We start from the raw sequence: 23,035 nt of genomic DNA, 5'->3' as shown, positions 1-23,035 counted from the left end.
TCTGTTTTTCCCCTCTGCTGGAAGCCTGCCTCCTCCACAAGCCAGATCCTCAGTCCCTAAAACCACCTTAGTCTGCTGCATATCCACTTTCGTTTCCTATTATGTGGTCACTGAAGAGTCAGGGTTCTGCTGGAATGCTAAGGAGGCACGTGTCTTAACTGAAGGCTCAGTATAAATTTTTTCTGATTTGGCAGAAAGCAGCTGTATTTTGTTTATCAATTTAATAACATTTATTGAACACCTACTGTGTATCAAGTACTAACCAGGCCCTGGGGAAACAATGATGAATAAGATGATTTCCTCATGGGGCACAGGGGAGGTAATTATACAGACAGATGATTCCAGCTTCTGTGTCCTGTGCTGGAGTAGAATTACATACCAGGGACTGAGGTAGGCAATAAATGGAGTGCTTAATTCTGGGTATGGAAGTCTGAGAAAGTTTCACAAAGGAGAAGACATAATAACAATAATAATACCTGTGAAAATGCTTTAGTAAAAGTGTCTGCCAAATGGAGAGAGGGATTTTCCCTCTGAGGGAGTTGTGGTGATGGAAAAGTGGTGGTGGATTCTGGAAGCTTCACAGAAGAGTTGATGGGGTGGGCTTTGCAGGATAATTAGGGGTGTGTCATCTTGAATTGCAGAGGGAACCAGACTGGCAAATGTTTGACGACACAGAAGTGTACAGCAAGTTTGGTAAATGCTGTGTAGTAGAGTGGCTAGAACGTAGGTTGAGGATGGGAGTCTAGTACAGTGCCTGAGTATAGAGAGGGCTTTGAATTTCATAGGAAGGAGTTTGACTATTACAGCAGGGCCTTGAATAATGTCATTTCATTCAACATCATTTCATCATAATGTTGAAGAGAAAAAAGTAATTCTCAGCTAGGGTCACTGTCTGTGTGGCCTTTATACTTTCTCCCCAGGTCCATGTGGGTTTTCTGTGGGTACTCTGGTTTCCTCCCACATCCCAAAGATGTGCCCATTAGGTGAACTAGCATTTCTAACTGGTCCCCATCTGAGTGAGAGTGTGTGGCGTGCGCACGCGCACTCTGTCATGGGATGGCATCCTATCCAGGGCTGGTTCTGCCTAGTTCTCTGAGTTGCTGGGAGAGACTCCAGCCACCCGTGACCCTGAACTAGAATAAGTGGGTAAGTAATGATCTTACTTGTTTTTGTCGTGGGCAGGTGGAGTTCTTTCCCTGCTTTGTATCAGTTGCAAAGCAGGAAAAAGTCAAGCAGGCTTTATTCCTGGCCAGGCCTGGAGAAGGAAAGAACTCTTGGTCTACAGATGCCCTCTCCCTGAAAAATAGAAGGCGTGGTGTGTTTAAGAACCGGGTATGGAGAGGGAAAGGGATGTTAGCATGCGCAGGGTGGGACTCCAGATGCACAGGCTCAGTGCATAAACATACGACTTCATGCAACCCATGATACAAATGGCGAGGTGTTCTTTTGGGGGAGGAAATTTTAGTATTATAATGATAACATTAAGGATCTAAAGGCAACTAGGGGTCACTTGTTCCAGTTTGCACCAGTTGGGGATCTTATCTCCCTCTAGTATCTGGTCAGGAATGGAGAAGCTCTGGTGCTACTGGGCTGTCTGGTTTCTTTATGCAGCTGTGCCTACAAATAAAGGGCATAATTAAAGAAAAACGGTAAGAAAAAGAACTTTTCCAATTATTTCATCAGGGTGGTCCTGGCAACATTTTTATTAATCTTTCTTAAATGTTTGTAGAGCTCAACTTCATTTCAGTGTTTAATATTGGAAGTGTTTTGGGTCTTTCTGAGTTTGGTGATGTTTTTGTGACCAGAAATGTGCCATAGAAACTTAACTCTTAAATATCAATTAGCCTGTGGTACAGTTGGTTTCATTATAGGTCAGTTTTCAAGAACATACTAAATCCTCACATTAAGTGAAGACTTACTGTGTTTGATAGACAATAGAAAGTCAGAAAAGGTTAAGCAAAAATGTGTAATTCTTCTACCAGAACATAGTTGATAAGACATAATTTTATGAAACTTCAGATTTGTAACAAAGTTATTAAGTTAAGCAGATATTATTAAGATTGTGAAAATAAAGTCCACATAGGCCCATTTATTTGTGAGTCAGCACATAAACATAGAAGAATGATTAACAATATAAGCTTGTAGCTTATGCTAAATGTGAGTTGCAATAGATGATAAATTATAGAGGACTTCAGAGAACACTAAGCTTGCATGGGTCCTCAGAAGTTTTACAGGTCAATGCCACTCCATCTATTGGCTGATTTTTACTAGGTTAATATATGAACAACAAAGATAACATATCAGTAGGAGTTAAAATTATTTTATTGAATATCTGCCATGTCTGTACCATTGGATTCTACTAGGTGCCTTACAGCACTTTTGAGTCTTCTGTATACAAAATGCCTTTCATGAAATAGGAAACTCCAAAGTCAATGGCATGAGTATCTGTGGTTCAGATATGTGATGTTTGTTTTTAAAATCTTTATATAGTTTTGTATTCTTTTTCTTTTTGTTTCCTTCCTTTTACCCTTTTTAAAATGTGCTCTGGGTTTTGTCTTAGACTAACCTCTTTAATGCTGCCTTATGCCAGTATTTGGTTGCTGTGGTTGACAGATCACAAAATGCTGTGAAACTTCAGTAGTGTTCTTCGTAAATGAAATATTTATGGATGCATCCAGAAAAGTGCTTATGATTTGGGTATTCACACAGTATTATTTTTCTGTGGATCTCTCTAATAATAATGTGAAAATCTAAAATGTATACAAAATATTAGCTAATATATATTTCAAAGTAATATATAAGTAAAAAACTACCAGATGACATTATTGCTTTCATATCTGTAAAAAAGTAATAAATAATTTTTAGTCAACATTGTAAACATGATCTTCCACATCTAAAGTTGTATTAATTTAATTAAGAGCTAATGTAGTATCCTGAAGTCATTGAGTATTTAAAAACAGAATGTATTCTGACTGGTGGTAAACATAAAATTAACTATTCTCTGTGAGTCCAAAGATAAAATAGCATTATATATAGAATGTTGAATAATGCTGAGTTTGGGTTTTATTTTGTTGTTTAGTTTTTTTCACCTTCACCAGTGGGCTTGTAGGGTTTTTTGTTTGTTTGTTTGTTTGTGGATTTTTGTTTTTTGGGTTTTTTTTGAGATGGAGTATCACTCTGTTGCCCAGGCCGGAGTGCAGTGACACGATCTCAGTTCACTGCAACCTCTGCCTCCTAGGTTCAAGCAATTCTTCGCCTCAGCCTCACAAGTGGCTGGGACTTCAGGTGTGTGCCACCACGCCCAGCTAATTTTTGTATTTTTTTTTTATTCATTTATATATTGAATAAACTCAGAATTTCTAAGGAAATGGCTGAAGATATTCCTTCAGCCCGTGCATTCCAGAGATACACCATGAGCTTTTAAAGACTTGCCCTTAGAGCCACAGAATGCCTGCTGATGACTGTAAGTGCAGACTTTCATTAATCAGGTTTTATCTAAAACTCAGCTGAGAAACACAGAGCACTAAGAAGCTAGTTTAGAATACATGTGGTCCATTTATTCCTCAGAATATTCTACTTTACATCTTTAGATTGGGTGAAACCATCCAAGAGCTCCATTTTTTTCTAGGCTGTCTGTTCTCCTCCGAGGTTTCCTTGCCCATGTTCCTCTTCAGCATTAGGCCTGCCGTTTGCATGGAGGCACCTTTCAAGGGAGTGCGTAAGAAAGGTGGTCCTATTATCGCAGGGCTGTCATGTTGATGTCACTCGGTACATTGTTTAGTGTCCCTTCTATGAAGACTCAAGACGTTTCTTTTAAATCTAGATGACAGCTCATTTTTCTTTTCGTAAGGAACCTAGAATGTGGTTTTTGTTTGTGTTTTGTTTGTTTGTTCGTTTGTTTTTCCCATACAACCAGTGTTAATTTTAAAATTTGCCTTGGCCATTAAGCAGCTCAAAGCCTAAGTCTCTGCTTATGTCTAGGAAGTTATGGCTTTTGTCTCCCGTATTCTTTCCCTCATAATCATACCTTCAGCTTTGTCTTTTTTGTCTATCTTTTTACTGTATTCTAGAAGCTTCCCTAAGTCCTTTATGTTATGTGTGTATGTGTATGTATTATGTATGTGTGTATGTACCTTAGTACATGTATGTATATGTGTATATGAAATACACGGTTTTATTTCAAAAGCCATGAAAGTAAAAATCATTGTAAGAATATTAGCTATGATTATTTTCTAAAATAAAAAAGACATTTTTTGTATTAACTGAAATACTTTAGATCTTCCTGGAGTCGTTTATATAGCTACAGATATTTTTCTATAACAAATCCAGTAAAAGTTATAAAAATCACACACTATTAACTAGCTGTATTAACGTTACAGTCATAGCTTTAAATATTTCCTAATAATTCACATTTCACTTTCTAGGATATTAATAATATAGTGTCATCTACTAATAATACAAGAAAATTACTTAGATTTCAGTGCCCTTGAAAAAATGTAGCACACACATCCTTCAAAACACAGTTATACCAAATGGTTCTCCTGTCAGATTTTTTATCAGTGTAACAAGTATGACTGTATTATTATATAGGAATTAAACTGCATCCATTTTAAAGCACAAACATATTAGCCACAAGACTGCTGCAGCACTGAATTAGTTTTATGTTTATAAATAAGCAGAATAAGAAGCACAATAAGGTAACATTTAAGAAATGAATCCCTGTAGGTTCTTTCCCAGCTAGGCCTCGGCTTTGCCTTCGTACGTCTCCTCGGTGATCTTCACAAAGGCGTCGTCTAGCACTCTAGATAATTATTGTTAGAGGGTTCTGAGTAATTTACATTTAATTGCCTGGACTATAAATAATACAGCATCCTCAGTTAAAAATACCCTAGACGCCAAGAAAGTAGAACCGACTCCTTTCAAGGCTTGGGAGGATAAACATCACTGAAATTGCTTCAGAATTCTTTGTTAAAATTTCGTTGCAAGTTGCCATGTCACTGAACTCAGATCCCCATGTGAAGTCCCTCACACAGAAGACCAAGCAACAGGGAGTGTGCCATGCTTGACTCAGTTGGATGATGTGTCTTCCTTTGGTCACTGGATCAATGCTGACTGGTATTACACTACTCAGTGTGCTGCAGCAGCATGAAGCATGAAGGCGTAGAGCAGTACTTGCGGTGTGTTCTGTACAGATGTTACTGAACCCAGAGAAAAGCACTCTAGAACCTATACGTGTGATACGCACATGTTCCAAAAGGAATGCTTGTTTTTTATTTGGCAAAATTATTCTTCACTAAAGTCAGAATAGAGAGTTTTAAGCTCTTAGAAGCTACTATCAAGGCTCCATTAGAAACGAAGATAAAATACTTCTACAAATACAATGTACTTTTTAAGTTTAAGGTGATTGTATTATGATCTTGAGGTCTGGTAGTGGCATAATGCATGACAAATAAAGGATTAGGGTTTTTTAAATGAAATTGTAAGTCATAAGAGATTTTAGGATTTCTTCAGAGCAAAAATTAGATATAACTCTAGATGTGATTTTTTGGTCACTTAAAACTGCACAGTCGTGCACATATAAGTAGCTTGAGGAAAGGGGCTTTTCCCTTCATTTCTTTTATAGCAACTAGTAGAGGGCACCAACTGGCCAAAGACCATATGTCCCAGCATTCCCAGATAGGTCGTTATTTCATGCACTTTTTTTGTTTTAAGTTGAGACAGTTTATTTGATGTATAACCAAGAGTGATTTAATTTTTATGGTTTTTGAAGACTTTTCAAATAAATAAATTCACCGATTCAAAAAAAAAACAAAAAACAAAAAACCTTTGTTGGGCTCTGTCCCAATTTTTAGTTTAAAAAATATATACCCTCAGTGTAGCCACTCAGTAACGGTGGTTGAATAATGACACTAGCTATGCCGCTTCGTGTGTTTAGTCCTTAATTTCATCCTGATAAATGGCATCAGTTCTTTTGCTTAAGCAGTGACCTTACTGCATTATTTTTATAGAATTACAAGTTGTAAAATTTTGATTCTGTAAAGGACATTCCGTTATGACTTACTACTTCCTGTCCTTCATTTTAAAAACAGGCAAACTGACAAGCTTTTTTTATGCTGACAGTCCGACCAAAGTGAAGCTCAGCTTTCCTGAACAGATCTCATATCTGCTCTGTGTTCCTAGAGTGGGGTGTGCACTGTTACACAAGCTTACACGTGTCAGGGGCACACATGGAGTTGAGCTATCTCATCAGAGGATGAGCTGACCGTTGCTGAGTTCCAAGCCCAGGCCTCTTCCTCTCTATCCTTCATCTCATTTTCTGTCACCGCCTCTTGGACCTTGCTCTTTAGATAACCTTCTCTTTTATCCTTAACTTCTCCTTCTCTGTGGCATCTCTTTTTCAGCCTGGAAGTGTATTTTGTTGTCTTGTAAAAACCCTTCCTTCTCTCTATCTTCTCCACCTACTGTCCAATCCATCCTTTCCCAGGACAAGGAGTTTACACTTCATCCAGTTTGTCACCTCTCCCACTCTCTTCATCTGCTGGAATCTGATTTTTGCCCCCACTGGTTTTCTAAACTCTCTCTCTGTCTCTCTGTTTCCCTTTGGTTACAAACAATTTTTGATTACCAAATGCTTTTCAGTCTTTAAAGTAGTGGTTCTCAAACTTTTTGGTCTCAGGATTTCATCAAAATTGAAGACCTGAGTTTTTGTTTATGAAGGTTGTATCTATATTTTTGTCTTTTAAAAATTAAAACTGAGCATTTTTAAAATATTGGTTTATTTATTTAAAATCAACTCATTTTGCATTGATGTAGAAACATTTTTATGAAAAATACTTTCCAAAATGAACAAATACTGAGAAAAGTAGCATCGCTTGGCATGTGTCAGATCTCTTTACTATCTAGAAGACAGGTGGAATTTAGTAGCTATGCATGTCTTTCATCTGTTGCAGTATATTATTTTGGTTGGAAGATATGGTCAGAATTTAACTGCTCACACAGATATGTAGTTGAAAAGGGAGGAATGTTTTAATGGCCTTTTCAGGTAATTTTATGTCTTCTTGGACACTGCACCAAAACTCAACATGTGATTGTTTTTTAAAGGTTAATTGCAATGTGGAATCTGCAGTCACATGAACTTTACTGTTACATTAAATCCACCAGTGTATCTTGCACTTCGAATGGGTCTTTCACCTGCCCGTGATTTTGTAACACTATGCCCTGGTCTTCGGAGAATGTTGGTCCACTGAGTTATGTTGGCTGTCCATATATGGTCACTTTGCATTTAACAATATTAAAATATCACATTTGCTAATATTACTGCTGATCTCCTCAAAAAAGTTAGTGTTGAGAAGCCAGATACAGGTTTCCAAAATTCTTATTTTTACTTAAAAGCTTGAACGTATCATTGACAATAAATCTTGTCAGTTGTTTTCCTGGAAAGGCTTAACTTTGTTCATTTTCAGGAAAGTATCTCTCAAATAACTGTAGTTTTTCTCTCAGTTACGCTTTCAAGTAAATGGCGTTCAGTGAAAAAAGCAGCTAGTTCATTCTGCAAGTCAATCTTACAAGTGTTTTTCTCCAAGACAACCATGAGATTTCAGTATACAGAAGCGTTTTATGCGTACTTCCCACTTTGTCACACTGAATATTGAAACAATGTGTACTCAAGGGTTGAAATTTCCTTGATTAATAACTTTTTCATCATGGATATTCTGAAGTGAAACTGTTCTCTTGTTTTGCTCACTGCCAGCATGGCAGTGAAGAACATAGCGACTGCTAAACAAGTACATGTCAGTGCCCCTGCCTTGATTCGGGTTAAAGTGTCAGCAGTTTTACCCACCATTGCTTTTGCATCATCAGTGCAAAATCAACACTATGAAAAGGCCAAATAATATCTCAGTATTTTTATGAAAATTGTTTTGATCTCGTAGACTTCTCAAAGGAAAGGCATCTGCAAACCACAGTTTGAGAACCACTGATTTAGTGAAATCCTTTGTTGCACAGAATCATGAAACGTATTTTTTCTTTCTTAAAACTCTTTATTTTCTGCATCTCCCATATCCCACAGTGATAACCTTTCCTACCATCCAGTACCTGGAGAGAAGGTAGCCTAGATTTCAGGAAAACTAAGGCTAGGCTTCCCGTAGCTCAGTAGAAATCCTGAAACTTCTATTTATTTTAAAGGACCGTTAACTTTTCTTGGGATTCCAGTGCCACTGGTTCCAGAAGGGGACCTCCTTAAGGAACCATGGGCATTTGATGTTAAAGCACCATGATACATAATTTTTGGTAGCAAATCTGCCCATTGTTTAGAGGTCACATTATAGATGACATCCTCTTAAATGTGTCAGACTTGCATTCTTGAAGCGCCATTCTCAAATTCTCTAGGATCATGAGTCTTTTTTCTCTTCCTTTAATAAGGCCAAGCTTATTCCTACCTCAGGACTTTTGTTCTTGCTATTTCCTCTGCCTAGAAGGCACCTCCTCCAGATATTGACATAGCCTGCGTGGTCTCATCATTCAGGTCAGCCTCCTCTGACCTCCCTATGTATAACAGCCTCGTTGCCATCACTCTCACATTGTTACCCTTTTAGCTTCACAGAATTTTATAATCTGCACTCCTCTTGTTTATCTTCTTTTACTCATTAGGCCCTTAAGAACAGGTAACTTCTCTGATAATTTCCTATTATAGTCCCAGCAACCTTAACTGTTGAATGATGAATGCAGAGACCCTGTGCCTGCCCTGAGGATTAAAGGGTCTGCTCCTGGAACAGAGAGCCAGGGCGCACACTCCCATACCTCTTCCTCACACCCTCTTCCTCGTCTTTGTTACCTTGGCTTTCCCTTCCCTAGTTCATAGTTACTTCTTCCCCATCCTAAATGGCATCTCATCCTGTCGATTCTAAGGTTATCTTACAGTCTCTTCTCAGCAACCCTAAGCACCTGGGTTTAGCTTGCTTTTGTTTCTTTGAAACAAAATTCTCAAAGATACAGAATATATATAATTCCCTAAAATATGGAATATATATATGAAATCTTAAGATATAGACACACATGATGTATATATCTTAAGCTACATATATACTATATATCTGTATTATATATATCTTATTTATATGCACACTATGTGTATATACACATGCACATATACATATATACACTATGTATATAGTCTGCTTTTTCAAAGAATTAAGATTCCAAGTGAATAATTCTCAACCTATTTAATCTTAGGACCCCTTTAAACTCTTAAAAATTATTGAAGAACCCAAAGAACATTTGTTTATAGTGAGTTATAACTATCAATATTTGCCATTTTAGAAATATAAACTGAGAAATTTTTAAATTATTTTATTTGAAAAGAACCCATTATATGTTAACATAAAAAATATTTTTATGAAAAATGATGCCAACCTCTTTGATGTCTGGCTTCACAGAAGTCAACTGGATTCTTCTATCTGCTCCCACCTGTGATATCTCAGATCATGTAAAATCTGGAAAACTCAGCTATACGTTCGTGAGAAAACGAGAGTGAAAAGGGCAAATAACATCCTGGTGTCAGTGTGGACACTTGAGAAGCACTGCTCTCAGCTGTCCCTATGGGACTGCGTCTGGTGAGACGGCGAATTCCAGGTGGTGGGGGCTCCTGCCTTTGCCACACCCAGCTGTGCAGTCTGGGGCACATCACTCGACTTCAGTTTCCTCCTGTAGGAAACAAGGGGCTCTTGTGCCTGCTAACCATGGCAACATTCAACTCCAAAATATTAAAAGTTTTGCGTAGCAGCTACTTTTCTCATGGCTGACTTACAAATATATGATTACCAACCATTATCTTACAATAAATTCTGAAACCTGTTAAAATATATACATCTTAACATAGGGCTGTATGGATGCTGCAGCTTCTTTGATGCCTTCCTAAAAATTCTTTGAAGTAATTACTCTCAAACCTAATCCTGCACTGAGACTATTTAATGAACAAAGAACTCAATTAATATGGAAGGCAAATCACATGTTTTAAGAAAAACAAGGAGTTCCTATTTTGTTTAATGCTATTTTTGTATCTGATTAAGTTTTACGGGGGAAAAAAGTTTAAGTGGAAACCAAAGGGATAGTTTTTTTAAAAGCATGTTACCTCTCTTACATTCAGACAACGGAATATTATTCAGCAGTATTAAAAAATTAGCTGGCAAGCCATGAAAAGACATGGAGAAATGCATATTACTAAATGCATATCACTAAATGCAAGAAATCAATCTGAAAAGGCTATCTATTATATGATCTCCAGCCATATGACATCCTGGAAATGGCAAAACTATAGTCAGAAAAAGATCAGTGGTTGCCAGAGGTCAAGGGAGAAAGGATTTTCAGGGTAGTGACACTATGTTATGTGATATATATGATACTCTAATGGTAGATGTATGCCATTATACATTCGTCCAAATCCATAGAATGTACAAAACCAAGAGTGAACACTAATGTAAATGATATGTAAATTTATCAGAAAGCTGCCACCCTGGTGCAGGGTATTGATAGTGGGGGAGGTCGTGTGCATGCAGACGTAGGAATAATACAGGAACTCTACTTTCTCCTCAGTTTTGCTTTGATTTTAAAACATCTCTAAAAAATAAACTGTATTTTTTAAAAAGCATATCATCCCCTCATACTTATTAAAGAGATAAAAAATCAATACAAACTTCAATCATACTTAATAATGATATTTACAACACTATCTGGTGTTTATCTTTAAAACTGAAAATAAAAATGAAAAGAAAATATTTTGACTGTTTTTTAACATATAAGTGGCTAATTTTAGTACCCAGTTCCAAACTTAGAAAAAAAGAAGCCACTCAAGAAATAGGAATCAAAAAATGGGACTTGTTCAATTTAACAAAGTAAAATATTTTTTAAGCACTTGTGTGACTTCTCTGAAAATGTCCAATTCATTCAGTAATTCGTTTATCTGTGCTGTATGCCATGCTGGGCCTGTCAGGCAGTCCCTGCCCTAAAGGGCCTTAAAGTTGGCTTGGCAGAGACAGAGAGGTCAATCAGTGAGCTGTCATAAACGCTATGAGAAAAGGGTGTCCAGGACACACAGAAGAGTCCCAGTGCCATGATAAGAGGGACACAAAGGAGGGAGCTGGCAGTTGTGCATAGAGGAAAGGAGAACTGGTAGTATTTTAGCAGAGCTCTCAAAGATGAGTAGATGTTTATCAGGCAGATATATCCTTCTGACTCCAAAATCTATGCTTATTTTTATATATAAAAATGACTCTCATTGAACGAAATGCTAATTAAACACTATGGTGAATTGCTGACTAAGGAATCAATGATTACTTTGCAAAAATGACAGTGTGTATTCTTTTACATTGCATATTTCATGGCTAAGAATGAAGAAATTCTCAAACACCATGTACATAGAACTGAACAATATATGTAATGACTCAACTACTTTGGCTTTCCAGTAGATATTAAAGACATTAGTAGTAGCAAGGAAGGTACTAACTTGAAAGGATTTGGGATATAATTTTCTCTAATTTACTTAAGATGGATAAAGCACATGAGTTTTAATACTGTTGATATTAAAATTTAAAGTGTTTAATATTGTTTTTGCTGGATTTAACTGATTAACTTTTAGTTGACCTTTGTCGGAAGTTATCTTAGTATTTACATAGAATAATGTGCTTTATATTAAAACACTCATTCGCTTGTGTCCTCTAAATGAAATTATTTCTTACTAACACTTGTTTTTATTAAATATAGAGAACTATGGCATACCATACAGCCATTAAAAAGATTGAGGTAATCCATTTCTACCGACATGGAAAGATGTTAGTAAAACAGAAATTTTAAAAGAAACTAGCAATAGTACAGAAGAGTATGTAAAATAAAATCATTTTTAAAAAAGAAAACTATATGTGATGATCATTATTCATACCTATACAGGTATATATATGAAGAGAAAAAGATCTGGAAAGACACACCCCAAGCTATGACTGGTGGATACTGGGGTGATGAGAGGGGATTCTTGGTAAAGAGTTACTTTCACTTCTTAACTGTTTTTCTATAATAAATCATCTGAGATTCTCTTTTCAATGAGTGTGTTTCTTTAAAATTGGATATATATTAGAATAATGCAAATGAAAGAAATAGTAAAAAGTGTCATTGGGGAAACATTATAGCTGTAACACAGATAAGATTTTAAAAATTCAAGGTAAAATAAGTATTTAAACTTTTGAACTGAATGAAAAAAACTAATCTAGACAGAACAGTTAAAAGTCTGTATTTTCAGAGATAGCTCACCTTTTCTTAAACTTGGTTATTATGTAGACAGACTGATTGATTTTGCTTTTCAAGTGAAAAGCTGAATCAGCTCTGTTCACCTAAATGGGCACTTAAAATCTAGTAAGGAAATGAACACTGTCTACTTTAGAACAGTGCATGAGCTCATTTTTTAAGAAACTCCTCCAAACCTGTGGTTTGTTTTTATCCCATATGGTGATTACAATAATGGGATGTAAAGTAGCTTCGGTCCTAAATTCCAGTAAAATTCTTAAGTTAGGTCCCATTTTATAGAATACATTTCATAATTAATAATTTTAGATGTTACTTCTATATTCACAAGTAGAAATCCCTCTAAAATCATTCTAGTCCAGTTTGTGTACCGTAAAATCTCCCAGACAGGTGGCTGTCTTTTAATACTAAAGTTCTTCATATTAAAACAAAAAACTAGACCTTCCAGCAGTATTCCATTTCACTGTATAACAGGAGGAATATTTAATTTTCAGCCTGTTTGAAATGCTATAGCAAAGTGTTTTAGAGCAAATCCCTATTATATTAGCAAATTTAGACTGAAACTATAAAATAATTTGCAATTATTATCAGGTTTATAGTTGTAAATCATAAGTATTTGAAAATATATAAATTTAAAATATTCTGAGCATCCATTTTCCTTATGTTTTAGCATGTTATTAGTTGACACTTATTTGCCATAGGAAAATAGCAAATTAACGACATCTTATTTAATCTTTCTGTAGTATATATTCAGAGAGGCGGGTGGATGATGATGATGATGATGACGACGATAGCTGATAAGGTTTGCATGTACCTACCAGTGTTTACTATGTGTCAGGCACTGTTTTAGGTACTTCTGTTGCATTAACTCATTTCAACCACACATACCATAATAAGTACTGTTATTGTTCCCATGTTCCATATTAGGACACTGAGACATAGACAAGTTAAGGAACTCACTCACGGTTACACAATTAGTAAGTATAGATCCAGGTGATAAGGAGCCTGTTTCTCAGCCGTTGTGCCTCAAACCCTAGATGTGCATGCTATTTTTCCTTGCAGGATTTCTGATGCCTGGATAGCCCAGGAAAGATTTTTGATCTTGCTTTTAACACACCAGCTGCAATGTGCTTGTGGCAAGTTTTTCAGAGGGAAACGAACTACTCAGCAGGAAATACTATTTACAGTGTGCAAAACCCTGTCTGTCACCATCCCAGAATGAGAGATACTTCATTTGGTTTTTTGAACTAGTGCTCTCCACAGGAATGATGCATTTCTGGAAAACATTTCCCCACCCTCCACCATTCATAGTCCCCAAAACTAACAGCACAGCTCACCCTGAGCTGATGCCTTCACCAAAGCCACTTTGATGTCTGTGAACCTTTCAAACATATTAGCAGCATGGCAGCCTGAAATTCTGGAGGGTGTGTACAAACATGTTCTAGAAAGTGCCTCTTCCTGAACAAAACTGTCCCCCTTGATTGTGACTGTGGCATCTGTGAGGGCTGTTGATCAATTCTCTGAGGACCTCCTCTTGAATCTTTTAGACTGAGCTCCTCAAGTTTGTGGCCCTGAAAGAGCTTTTTGGCATCTTGTCCTGTCTAGCCAAGGAGGTTGAGGTAGTTAGTTGTCACTGGTACCTTCTTGGGGTCAAAGTGACACGTACATTGCTCCACTGTAGAAGTCCTGTTGCTGTTTCCTGCAGAACTAGCTTGACTGTGTTGTGTAATCAAATCTTTCCTGTGGTTTCCTGGGGATACCTCATAGGTATTTCCTTTCCCATCCAGTATGCATGATGAAAAAAGGGATGCAACATGCAGTTGATTCGATTTTAAATAATTTTTCTTTACATTAAGAATGTAACCTACATGCATATCCTACAGACTGTAACCACGTGGATCAATCTAAAAAGTCACTTTGTGTAAAGTAAACCAAATATGTGATACTTTTTTCCCTCTTATTGGCAAAAAAGTATGAAGTTTGCTAATACTAATTAGGAACATGCTTTCAGTGAAAAGTGAAGGCAATTTTGCATTGTCTGCTAAAATTTAAAATGTACATATGCTTTGACACAGCTTTGGTGTCTCTATCCTACAAAAATACCTAGGTGTATACAAGGATCTGTATACAGTATAACCTAAGTTCCCATCAGAAAAAGAATGGTTAAATAATGTAGTGCACATACGCAGAACTACAGCGCAGAGGTGAGCGAGAATGACATGAGATCCATGTGTGCTGACATGAGAGGACCATCCCATGAAGAAAACAAAGTTGCGGAAAAGTATGTGTAGTATGTACATCACTTGTATTAAAGGTTAAAAAATAGACTATACTTTCAGTGATCATTTCTATACTTGGTTACTAGAGAAATTGCTCTGAACGTGTAGGCAGCAGAAACCACAAAGAGGAGGCGCAGCATCCTCCCCTGAGCGTGTTGCTTCCCTGCAGCTGCCCTTTGCCATTGGTGATAGTTCTTCTCTTCTTCTGTGAGAGTAAGAGGGACAGGACGCAGTCTGAATGGTTAATATATATATATATATGTATATAATATATAATATATAGAAAAGCTCTTGGAAGATCCAGATCCAGTAAATAGTTAAGAGTAGTTACTGTTAGTGGGTGTGAACCATTTTCAATCATGTTAAGAATTCCTAAAAACAACTGGATAAGAATTGTTCATAATACCTCAGCTACTTTTGAAAATACATGTACAGATGCTTAGGACAGTGCCTGATACATAATACTCAGTACATGTTAGCTGCACATAGTAGTCGTTGTGGTATTATTTTGGGGGAAAAAAGATAGTTGTATTCCCTGTATTCTCTTTTGTGTACGCTTAGATTTAAGATGGTTTCATGTGAAGCTGGAGGTTAATCTTGGATTAATTGAAGTGTTTCTTGTTGCATTCTAATGTTCAGGGAAGTGATATCCAGCAGTAACTTCACGTCCTGAGATCATTGCAAATTACCAAAGTCATAAAGTGTTCTTACAGGTTTCCATCTTTTTCCCAAGTCCTAATTCTGCTGAGAGTTGCATGTTTTCTATTTCTTTTTTCAAATTAACTTTTAAATTTCACACATTTTCTCTTATTTGCAGACCATTTTTTATAAAGACTAAAAGTTCATCAATTCAAGGGAAAGTATAAATAGGGAGTGCCAAAGTTATTTAGAAACTCAGGTACTGAGTGTTTGGCAAACTCTCAAGCAACATGGTGTGCTTCCAAGTGATTTACTGTGCTAGAGTAGACTCAGTTCATATTTGTGTTTCAAACTCAAACCATCCCTCTCCGTGTTTGTACACCCCACTGTGAGTTGCTCCACAATAGTTGAAGTCACAAATACATCTTGGCAGAGCTGGATTGTATCTCTCCTCCCCAATAGCCTGTTCTAGTAATAGTTAATAACGATTGATCAATGATTATCTTTTAATTATGTTTTGCCCTATTTCAATAATGGCATCAAAGTGATACCATTTTTATTGAAATTTTTGTGTGCTAATATAAATCTTTGGCAAATTCTTAGAGTCATTTTTTTCCCAGACAACATTTATGTTGAAAATATGTTTTATTGTGCATATTACTATTTAGACTATTTGTATTTACCTTTTTGAATTTCAGCTCATGCAATCTTTTCTAATTCCCTAATAGATAATTACATAGTTTTTATTATGTAACTGTCAGTCTCATGCTAAGGTACCCAGACTCCAGAAGCCTTTACAGATAACTTCTTGTAAATCTATAATTGTTTTTCTCAATTGAAAATATATTTCTAAAAGGGTCATGGGAGAGCCCATTTCCTGATTTCTGCCATTTTTGGACAGCTTTTGTTTCCTTTGTTGTTCATCTCAATTATTATTTCAGACCCTATAAAATACTCATTGGTCATAAAAATCCGTATTTAACATAGATTGTACACTGGTGACTGAAGGGTAAGTGTAATGTTTCAAACTTCACTTACTGTTGCATCCTACTTGCTTGGACCATATTTATGTATTCATGCAAAACACGAAGTCCCAGATGGAGGAGAAAAAGCAATAAATAAAAATTATTGTTTAATATCTCAATGGTGATGGGCATAATAAAGAAAAAGTAGGATATTGAGTTAGAAGTAATGGGTAAAGGGCTGTGGCATTAAACAGGGTGGCCCATAAAAGCCTCCTTTGTCAAGATAACTTTGGAACAGAGATGTAAATGAAGTGAGGGCATGAGCAATAGTGGTTAACAGGCTGATGAGATTTTCAAGCAGCGGGAGCAGCAACTGTCAAAACCCCAAATGGGAACCCCCTTGACATATTCAAGAAAGTGCAAGGAGATCACTGTGACTAGAGCAGCAAGAACAAAGGAGAGAGGTGTCAAGTCCTGAACAAGGCTGTGAACAGAAGAGAGGTGATTTATTGTTGAAAAGTTGCTCTGACTGCATGTAGACAGTGATGAAAGCATGGAGATCAGTGACTTTCAACATGTTGGATGATGACCACCTCAGCTCCAGCAAGAAACGTACTTTACATCATTACACATTTCCGCTTTATTCTTCTTTCACTGACTTGGGTGGTGATGTGCTCTCTGGTTTCACTTGTAGTCCACCTAGCAGAAGAGAACTATTGTTCAAACATGAATATAAAAATGGTTCTTGCCAGGTCATGGCCAACTGCCTAAGTGACATGTTATCAACACAGTGAACTAGAGACTAAGACACCATTTCCAGAAGGCTCAGCACACAAGAACACTTACTCTGAGACCCCCAAATTTTACAGGAATTTTCATCCCTTAGGAAAATTCCGGTCATGCAGGATCTGGTCAAGATTAGAAAAGTGCAACTTTAAAAACTATAATGGACCCTTCTCTTCAATCCATTGATCCCTTCAGGGCAGAGAGCAAGTAATGCGCGTCCTTCGTCTTGACAGACCTTACCTGGAGGACTAGCTCCAGGAAAGAGCAGACTAGGAGGATGGTGGGCTCTGGAAGCCTCAGCAGGGATTGGTTCACTGCAGCTGGTTCCCATGGTGAATACTTGGGAAGTGACTGTGTATATACCACTGATTTCTTCTGTTAAGAGAGCCACTGCTAAAGGAATAAAAAGTTTAACAAGAAATCCTAAGATTAAAACATGCCTTAAGACCTTCACTGTCCAGAATTCTTTAAGTTATTGTTTACAAGTATTAGTCCAGTAGTAAATTCCAAAGAATGAAAAATGCAGACCTGTAATATATATGGTCCTTTCAGGCAGAGTAAAGATTTGATTCCAAGAATAGATTTGATCCTTCTACCATAAATAATGGTGTTTGTAGATGATATAGAAGGATGAGTTTGATATCCAGAGCATAGAAAATGGGCAATGTAACAAAACCTCTTCAGATTCTAGTTTCACTAAGTAAGATTTTGTCAACACAAGTATATTTTACTAATGTATTGTTTTGAAGAGGGTTATTTCGGGGGTAATTATTTTCAGTTTTGCAAAAAGATGTTGGCAATATAGTTGTTAAATTTGTGCAAACAATAGGTAAAGCAAAATACCACTGCAAATTATATTTTCCTATGTGTATTAACCTGCACAGAATAAATACTTGCTAAAACATTTGTTAGATATTATATTCTGTGTACCGTAATAGGACATAAATTATTCATGACTGTATGTGTATAGATATAGATGTCAATATATGCACAGATCTAGATACAGTGATGCCCAATACTTAGACCACTGTAATTATCGAGTACCAAAACGGTAAATGTTTTTTAAACTCTTCTCAATCATTTTCATTTACAAGTGTGAGAATGGCAGATTTTGAATGCGGATTCCCACTCTTTCTCAAGGTAGAGTAATATTCTTTGGACAAGAAAATCTTTGAGAAACTAGCTTTTTCCTAACCACTTAATAGCTGGGGAAGCTTCATATGTTTTAGGAGCTTTCTATATCCTTCCTTCTCTCAAACCAGTGTACAGAGAGGACACTGCCATTCATGAGCACAGAAAATCCACCCAGCAGGACACACTAAAGTGGTTTCCTTCCTGTTACTAAAAGTTAAAAAAAAATTAAGCATTAACCTTCCACTAAAGGGGAAGAGGCTGGTTATTCAGTGGGGCTTAGGGGGTAGGACAAAAATATTGTTCAGTATATTACTTGGTAATAAGTAACAAACAGAAGTTTAAAAATGTGATGGTTTGTTTTCCAGATTTATGAAATATATATGAATGTCATAGTGTCTGCCAATGCCAAATGGCTTTGTCAGAATACCCCTGGTTTCAGAATGCTCCCACATTCAAATATCTTGTCTCTCTCAGCCTTTATTACTAGAATTTTGGAAATGCTGTCTCATGCCCTAGTATACCTCAAGAAAGCATTAGAGAAATGAGATTTTTTTCTGTCATGTTTTATGTCACCCTCCCCCCTTATAAAATATAAATATTAACAGAACAGTTAGTTTTGTATTACGGAACCCAAGGGGAGAAGACAAGGAATGTGTAATAGAATTGATGCAAAATCCTCCTAAATATTTAGGGTAGGCCTTTTGTTCATCTGGGCAACTCACACTGAGACAATAGGACTAGATAATGGGAAGGTATATTTGAAACTATTCGCAGATATAAAATGATACCTAATTTATACTTCTCATAATTTTTATTCTTAACTTCAGGCCCTAGCCTTATAGACATGAAATCAATATGGCAATGCACAGACAAGGAATTCAAATACTTAACCTCATCATGAAAATTAATCTGGAAAAATAAAAATAAATAATAAATCAATATCTTACAATCTTCAAACCATCCTTGCTGAATTATGCAATATAATATAAGTACCAAATATGCTTATTCACACTGCTAAAAGCCATGGCTATCATTTAGATAAGCTGGTAAACATGGGAAATCAAGGAAACTTGACCGGATAACTTTTTCTGGTAGACAGTTTTCTGATTTTATTCTAAATTACTGATATGAACTTAGGCATAAATTTTATGTAGTCTTTTTATGATTTTTCTGCCAGAAAGTATATTTTACTCTTTAATACTATAATAAACCAGGAGAATATAATTACATGAAATACGTAAGCCTTTTCATCTTTTCCATTTCTGCAGAAATAGAAATATTTGCATTGTAGTCACTGTAGCAAAACTGGATTTTCATATTTAATTTTTTTGTATTTGGCCCTTATTTCTTGTTTCAAAAATTCAAGGGTGTTTGTGATTGTAAGATGTTTCTGTTGAAAATAATTATTAAGAGGCCAAAGTGATATTCTACATCATTTTTCTTCCAGTTAATTTTTAAGAATTACTAAAATGAAACGTTTTTGAAAAATCACAATATATTTACTATGGATATATTTATTTCAAAATATATATCAGAGCTAGCTTTAACCTTTGAAATGTTGCTGTCCACTTCCAAGTGCAGGTCATCTCACCTGGCTTCTTGTTTTTGTTTTTGTTGTTAAAATGTTCAACTCAGGTTCTACATGGTCAGCTATTATGAGCGGAATCACAGAATAGCAGTTGGAGCTCGCCATGGTTCAGTGGCCCTGTACGACATCCGGACTGGAAAATGTCAGGTAAATAAATCATTGTGACTTCCTCTCCATAAAGCGTGGAAGTTATTGAAAGGAGAGAGAGACTAGCACTTCACCAGTTGACGTGCTGAGCTGCTGGAACATTATGGATAATGCTAAAGGGATCAATAGTTTAATGAAGGACGCACAGAATATAGAGCCCTACTGTCTTCATTCACTGGGACTGAAGGGTTGCCACAGAAGAGTTCATAAGAGAGCCCAGAGTAAGGTGGCACTGCTCACAAACTATTTTGCAATACATATTTTCTTATTTTAAACCGAGTTTTCTGATCTTATTTTTGCCATGTGTTTTCTGAAAAGTTTGATGATATGTTATTAGATATAATGATTGAACAAAAATTAATTTTCTCTAAGCGAAATGAGGTATTTCACAATTATAAGACAGTGATCTAGTCAGAGTTCAAAAAAAGAAGTCACAACAGCATTCATTATAGTTCTATGAAAAGGAAATAGATGCTGTACTTGAAATACTACTTTTTATACTTTTATAACACTCTTTATGCTTTTGTAACACTTCACTGTTTATGAAAAATTCTTGATTTTGTTCCTGATCTTGATCACCTGATTCTTAAAATATACCAGTTGGGAAGAGAGGGCAAATCTAACCCCACTTTAGATATAAAAGAATTGAAACATAGCCTTAAATCACTTTATCCCAGAGTCTCACTGTTTCTTCACAAAATCGGGGTTAGGCTCCACCGTGATCATGGTAAGTGTATAATATTGCATTGGTAAATAGTTCCAAGTCATAGCTTATTTTATTTCTTTGTAGCATTTATTAATGTGGATATATTCAACCATATTATCATATTAGGAATTTCCAGAAGGATAGGAAGAAATTCATAAGGATGTAGCTAAAATGTTAAACTGTCTCTTAAATTTAATGATCTATTAATTAATTATCTAAAAGCTTGTCTGACTTTTTTCCATGAAGTAGTTCTAAGAGATGGTAACAGGTGTTCAGGTGTTGGGGGTAAAAATTTCAGGGGTCAGACAAGTTTAGGGGATACTGTTGGAAGGTTAAACAGCTTTCTTTGTTCAGACCTTCTCGAAGTCTCTAGTGTGTGAATGTGCATTGAACATTTTCTGGGAGTGCATCAAGTATGCACTATTTGCCATATTTGTTTAACTGTCAAATTTTTTTTGTGATTTTTTTTTTTTTTAAGACATTAACTCCCCACCATAATCTTCCACTGTGGGCCGTCACTGAGAACAATGAAACCACTCTGAATACTTGTTTAAAAGTTAAATTGCATGTTGTTTATAAGATCCTTTCATAAGAGAGACAGGTTCTTCAGAGAGCATTTTCAGATTCTCATTTGTTAAGACAGTTTTTAAAACTGGAGTATATTACTGCTGGTAAATTTGAGAGAAGTAAACCGCAAGCATCTACCAGGTAAAGAAAAAAAAAACGAGGCGACAAGGCGACCTTGTCAGGCTTCTTTAAAAATGAAGTGAGGAAATCACAGGGAGGACTCTTTGTTACCACATAAGACGCAGCTGCCACCAGCAGAGGAAAAGTGAGGCGGTGTGAGCACTGTGAGGTGAGCCCAAGATGAGTGAGAGAATTTCTCATTAAGAATTAATGAGAAAAGACCAAGTTGTACTTCGGGATATATTTCTTTATTTTTCTTCCTACTAAGTGGTCTCAGTGAAGATCTTGGTAACATGCAAAAAAAAAAAAAAAAAAAAAATTGAATATCTTATGTTTTTCAATTAAAATACTTGAGAAATGCTTATCAGAGACATTCTTTCTTAACACGAATATGTAATGTCATTCATATTCCATTGTATGTATATCATTTTAGTATATTTAGGCATTTTATTTTTGTTTTGTTTGTTTTTGAGATGGAGTCTCTCTGTGTTGCCCAGGCTAAAGTACAGTGGCGTGATCTTGTCTCACTGCAACCTCTGCATCGCGGGTTCAAGCTATTCTCAGTTCAAGTGATTCTCACTTCAGCCTCCTGAGAAGCTGGGATTACAGGCGCCCGCCACCACGCCCAGCTAATTTTTTTGTATTTTTGGTAGAGACGGGGTTTCACCATGTTGGCCAGGCTGGTCTCAAACTCATGACCTCAAGTGATCCGCCCACCTCAGCCTCCCAAAGTGCTGGGAGTACAGGCATGAGCCACCATGTCCAGCCTATTTAGACATTTTAGTGTCCCCATAATTTTTCCTACCTCATCTTCTTGATTTTGATACCTGAAGTTATCAACCCAAATTATTGAATAACGTTTACCTTCCACTTCTGTATGAAAGAGAAAGCTGCACCTTACTCTCATCATTCAGAACATGAAAGCAAAGCTCAGTCTCTAAGGTCAACCATTACTTTTGTTAGTTACCAGTTATAACCAGTGACACTGAACTCCTAAGCTGTTCTCTTAATTCTTTTATGTTACTAGCATTATAATATTTGGGAAAAAATGAGCCAACATTTGAAACAAAATTCATAGTATGGGTAGCATGTTTAGAAATGATGTATTATAGGCGAATCAAAGGATCATTTTGAACTAAGAATGCAATGAAGCATTTCTTAAAGAATCTGTTGGAATCAGTTAACAGAGGATGTGGGACATTTTTTTTTAGCATGAACAAAGACATAGAGATATCACATAAAAATATATATAAAGGGATAACTAGAAAATTCACTTGGCTGTAGGGTTATGGTCCCAGTTGGATGGAAAAATAAGACATGGTCAGTTAGATGGTGGGAATCACACTGAAGGGAAAGAAATGATCCTGAGGCTGAGAAGAGGCCCAGTGGGGTCCGAGAACCCATGACTGAGAGACCAAAGGGTCATATATGTCCCCTGTTGTCATTGTGAGATTGGTTGGTAAAAGATAAAGGAAAAATTAAGTCCCTTTCCCTTACCTTTTGGTATTGACTTCTACCTTTTTTTTTTAATTTTTTTTTTTTTTTAGATCCGTTATTCCCAGATTATGCAAAACCACAGGATAAATATGGCATGTTGGTCTGAAACATGAATTGTCCTTATATCAAGGGTTGACAAACTATGGCCTGAAGCTAGCCCGCCACTTGTTTTAGTAATTAAAGTTTTATACGAACACAGGCACACACATTCATTTATATATTGTCTACTACAATGGCAGAATTGAGTAGTTGTCACTGGCAAAAACTGTTCTGTGGTCCACAAGCCTAAAATGTTATCTGGCTCTTTACAGAAAGGGTT

General features: G+C 36.4%; 1 protein-coding gene and 1 pseudogene across 2 annotated transcripts in view; both read left to right on the top strand.

Annotated features, from left to right (window-relative positions):
- Nucleotides 1–23,035, top strand: part of WDR7 (WD repeat domain 7) — a 389,155-nt gene that overhangs the window by 301,624 nt on the left and 64,496 nt on the right. For both annotated transcript variants that reach the window (XM_008013992.3, XM_008013990.3), the window contains one exon: nt 19,727–19,826. In XM_008013992.3, the coding sequence (XP_008012183.1) occupies nt 19,727–19,826 (100 nt within the window). The remainder of the gene's footprint in view (nt 1–19,726; nt 19,827–23,035) is intronic.
- On the top strand, nt 14,612–14,810 carry LOC119620549 (small nucleolar RNA U3; annotated as a pseudogene).

Source organism: Chlorocebus sabaeus, chromosome 18, assembly GCF_047675955.1.
Source record: "Chlorocebus sabaeus isolate Y175 chromosome 18, mChlSab1.0.hap1, whole genome shotgun sequence".
Classification (NCBI taxonomy): domain Eukaryota; kingdom Metazoa; phylum Chordata; class Mammalia; order Primates; family Cercopithecidae; genus Chlorocebus; species Chlorocebus sabaeus.
Note: the sequence above shows the minus strand (reverse complement) of the source record. Positions and strands in the feature narration are given on the sequence as shown.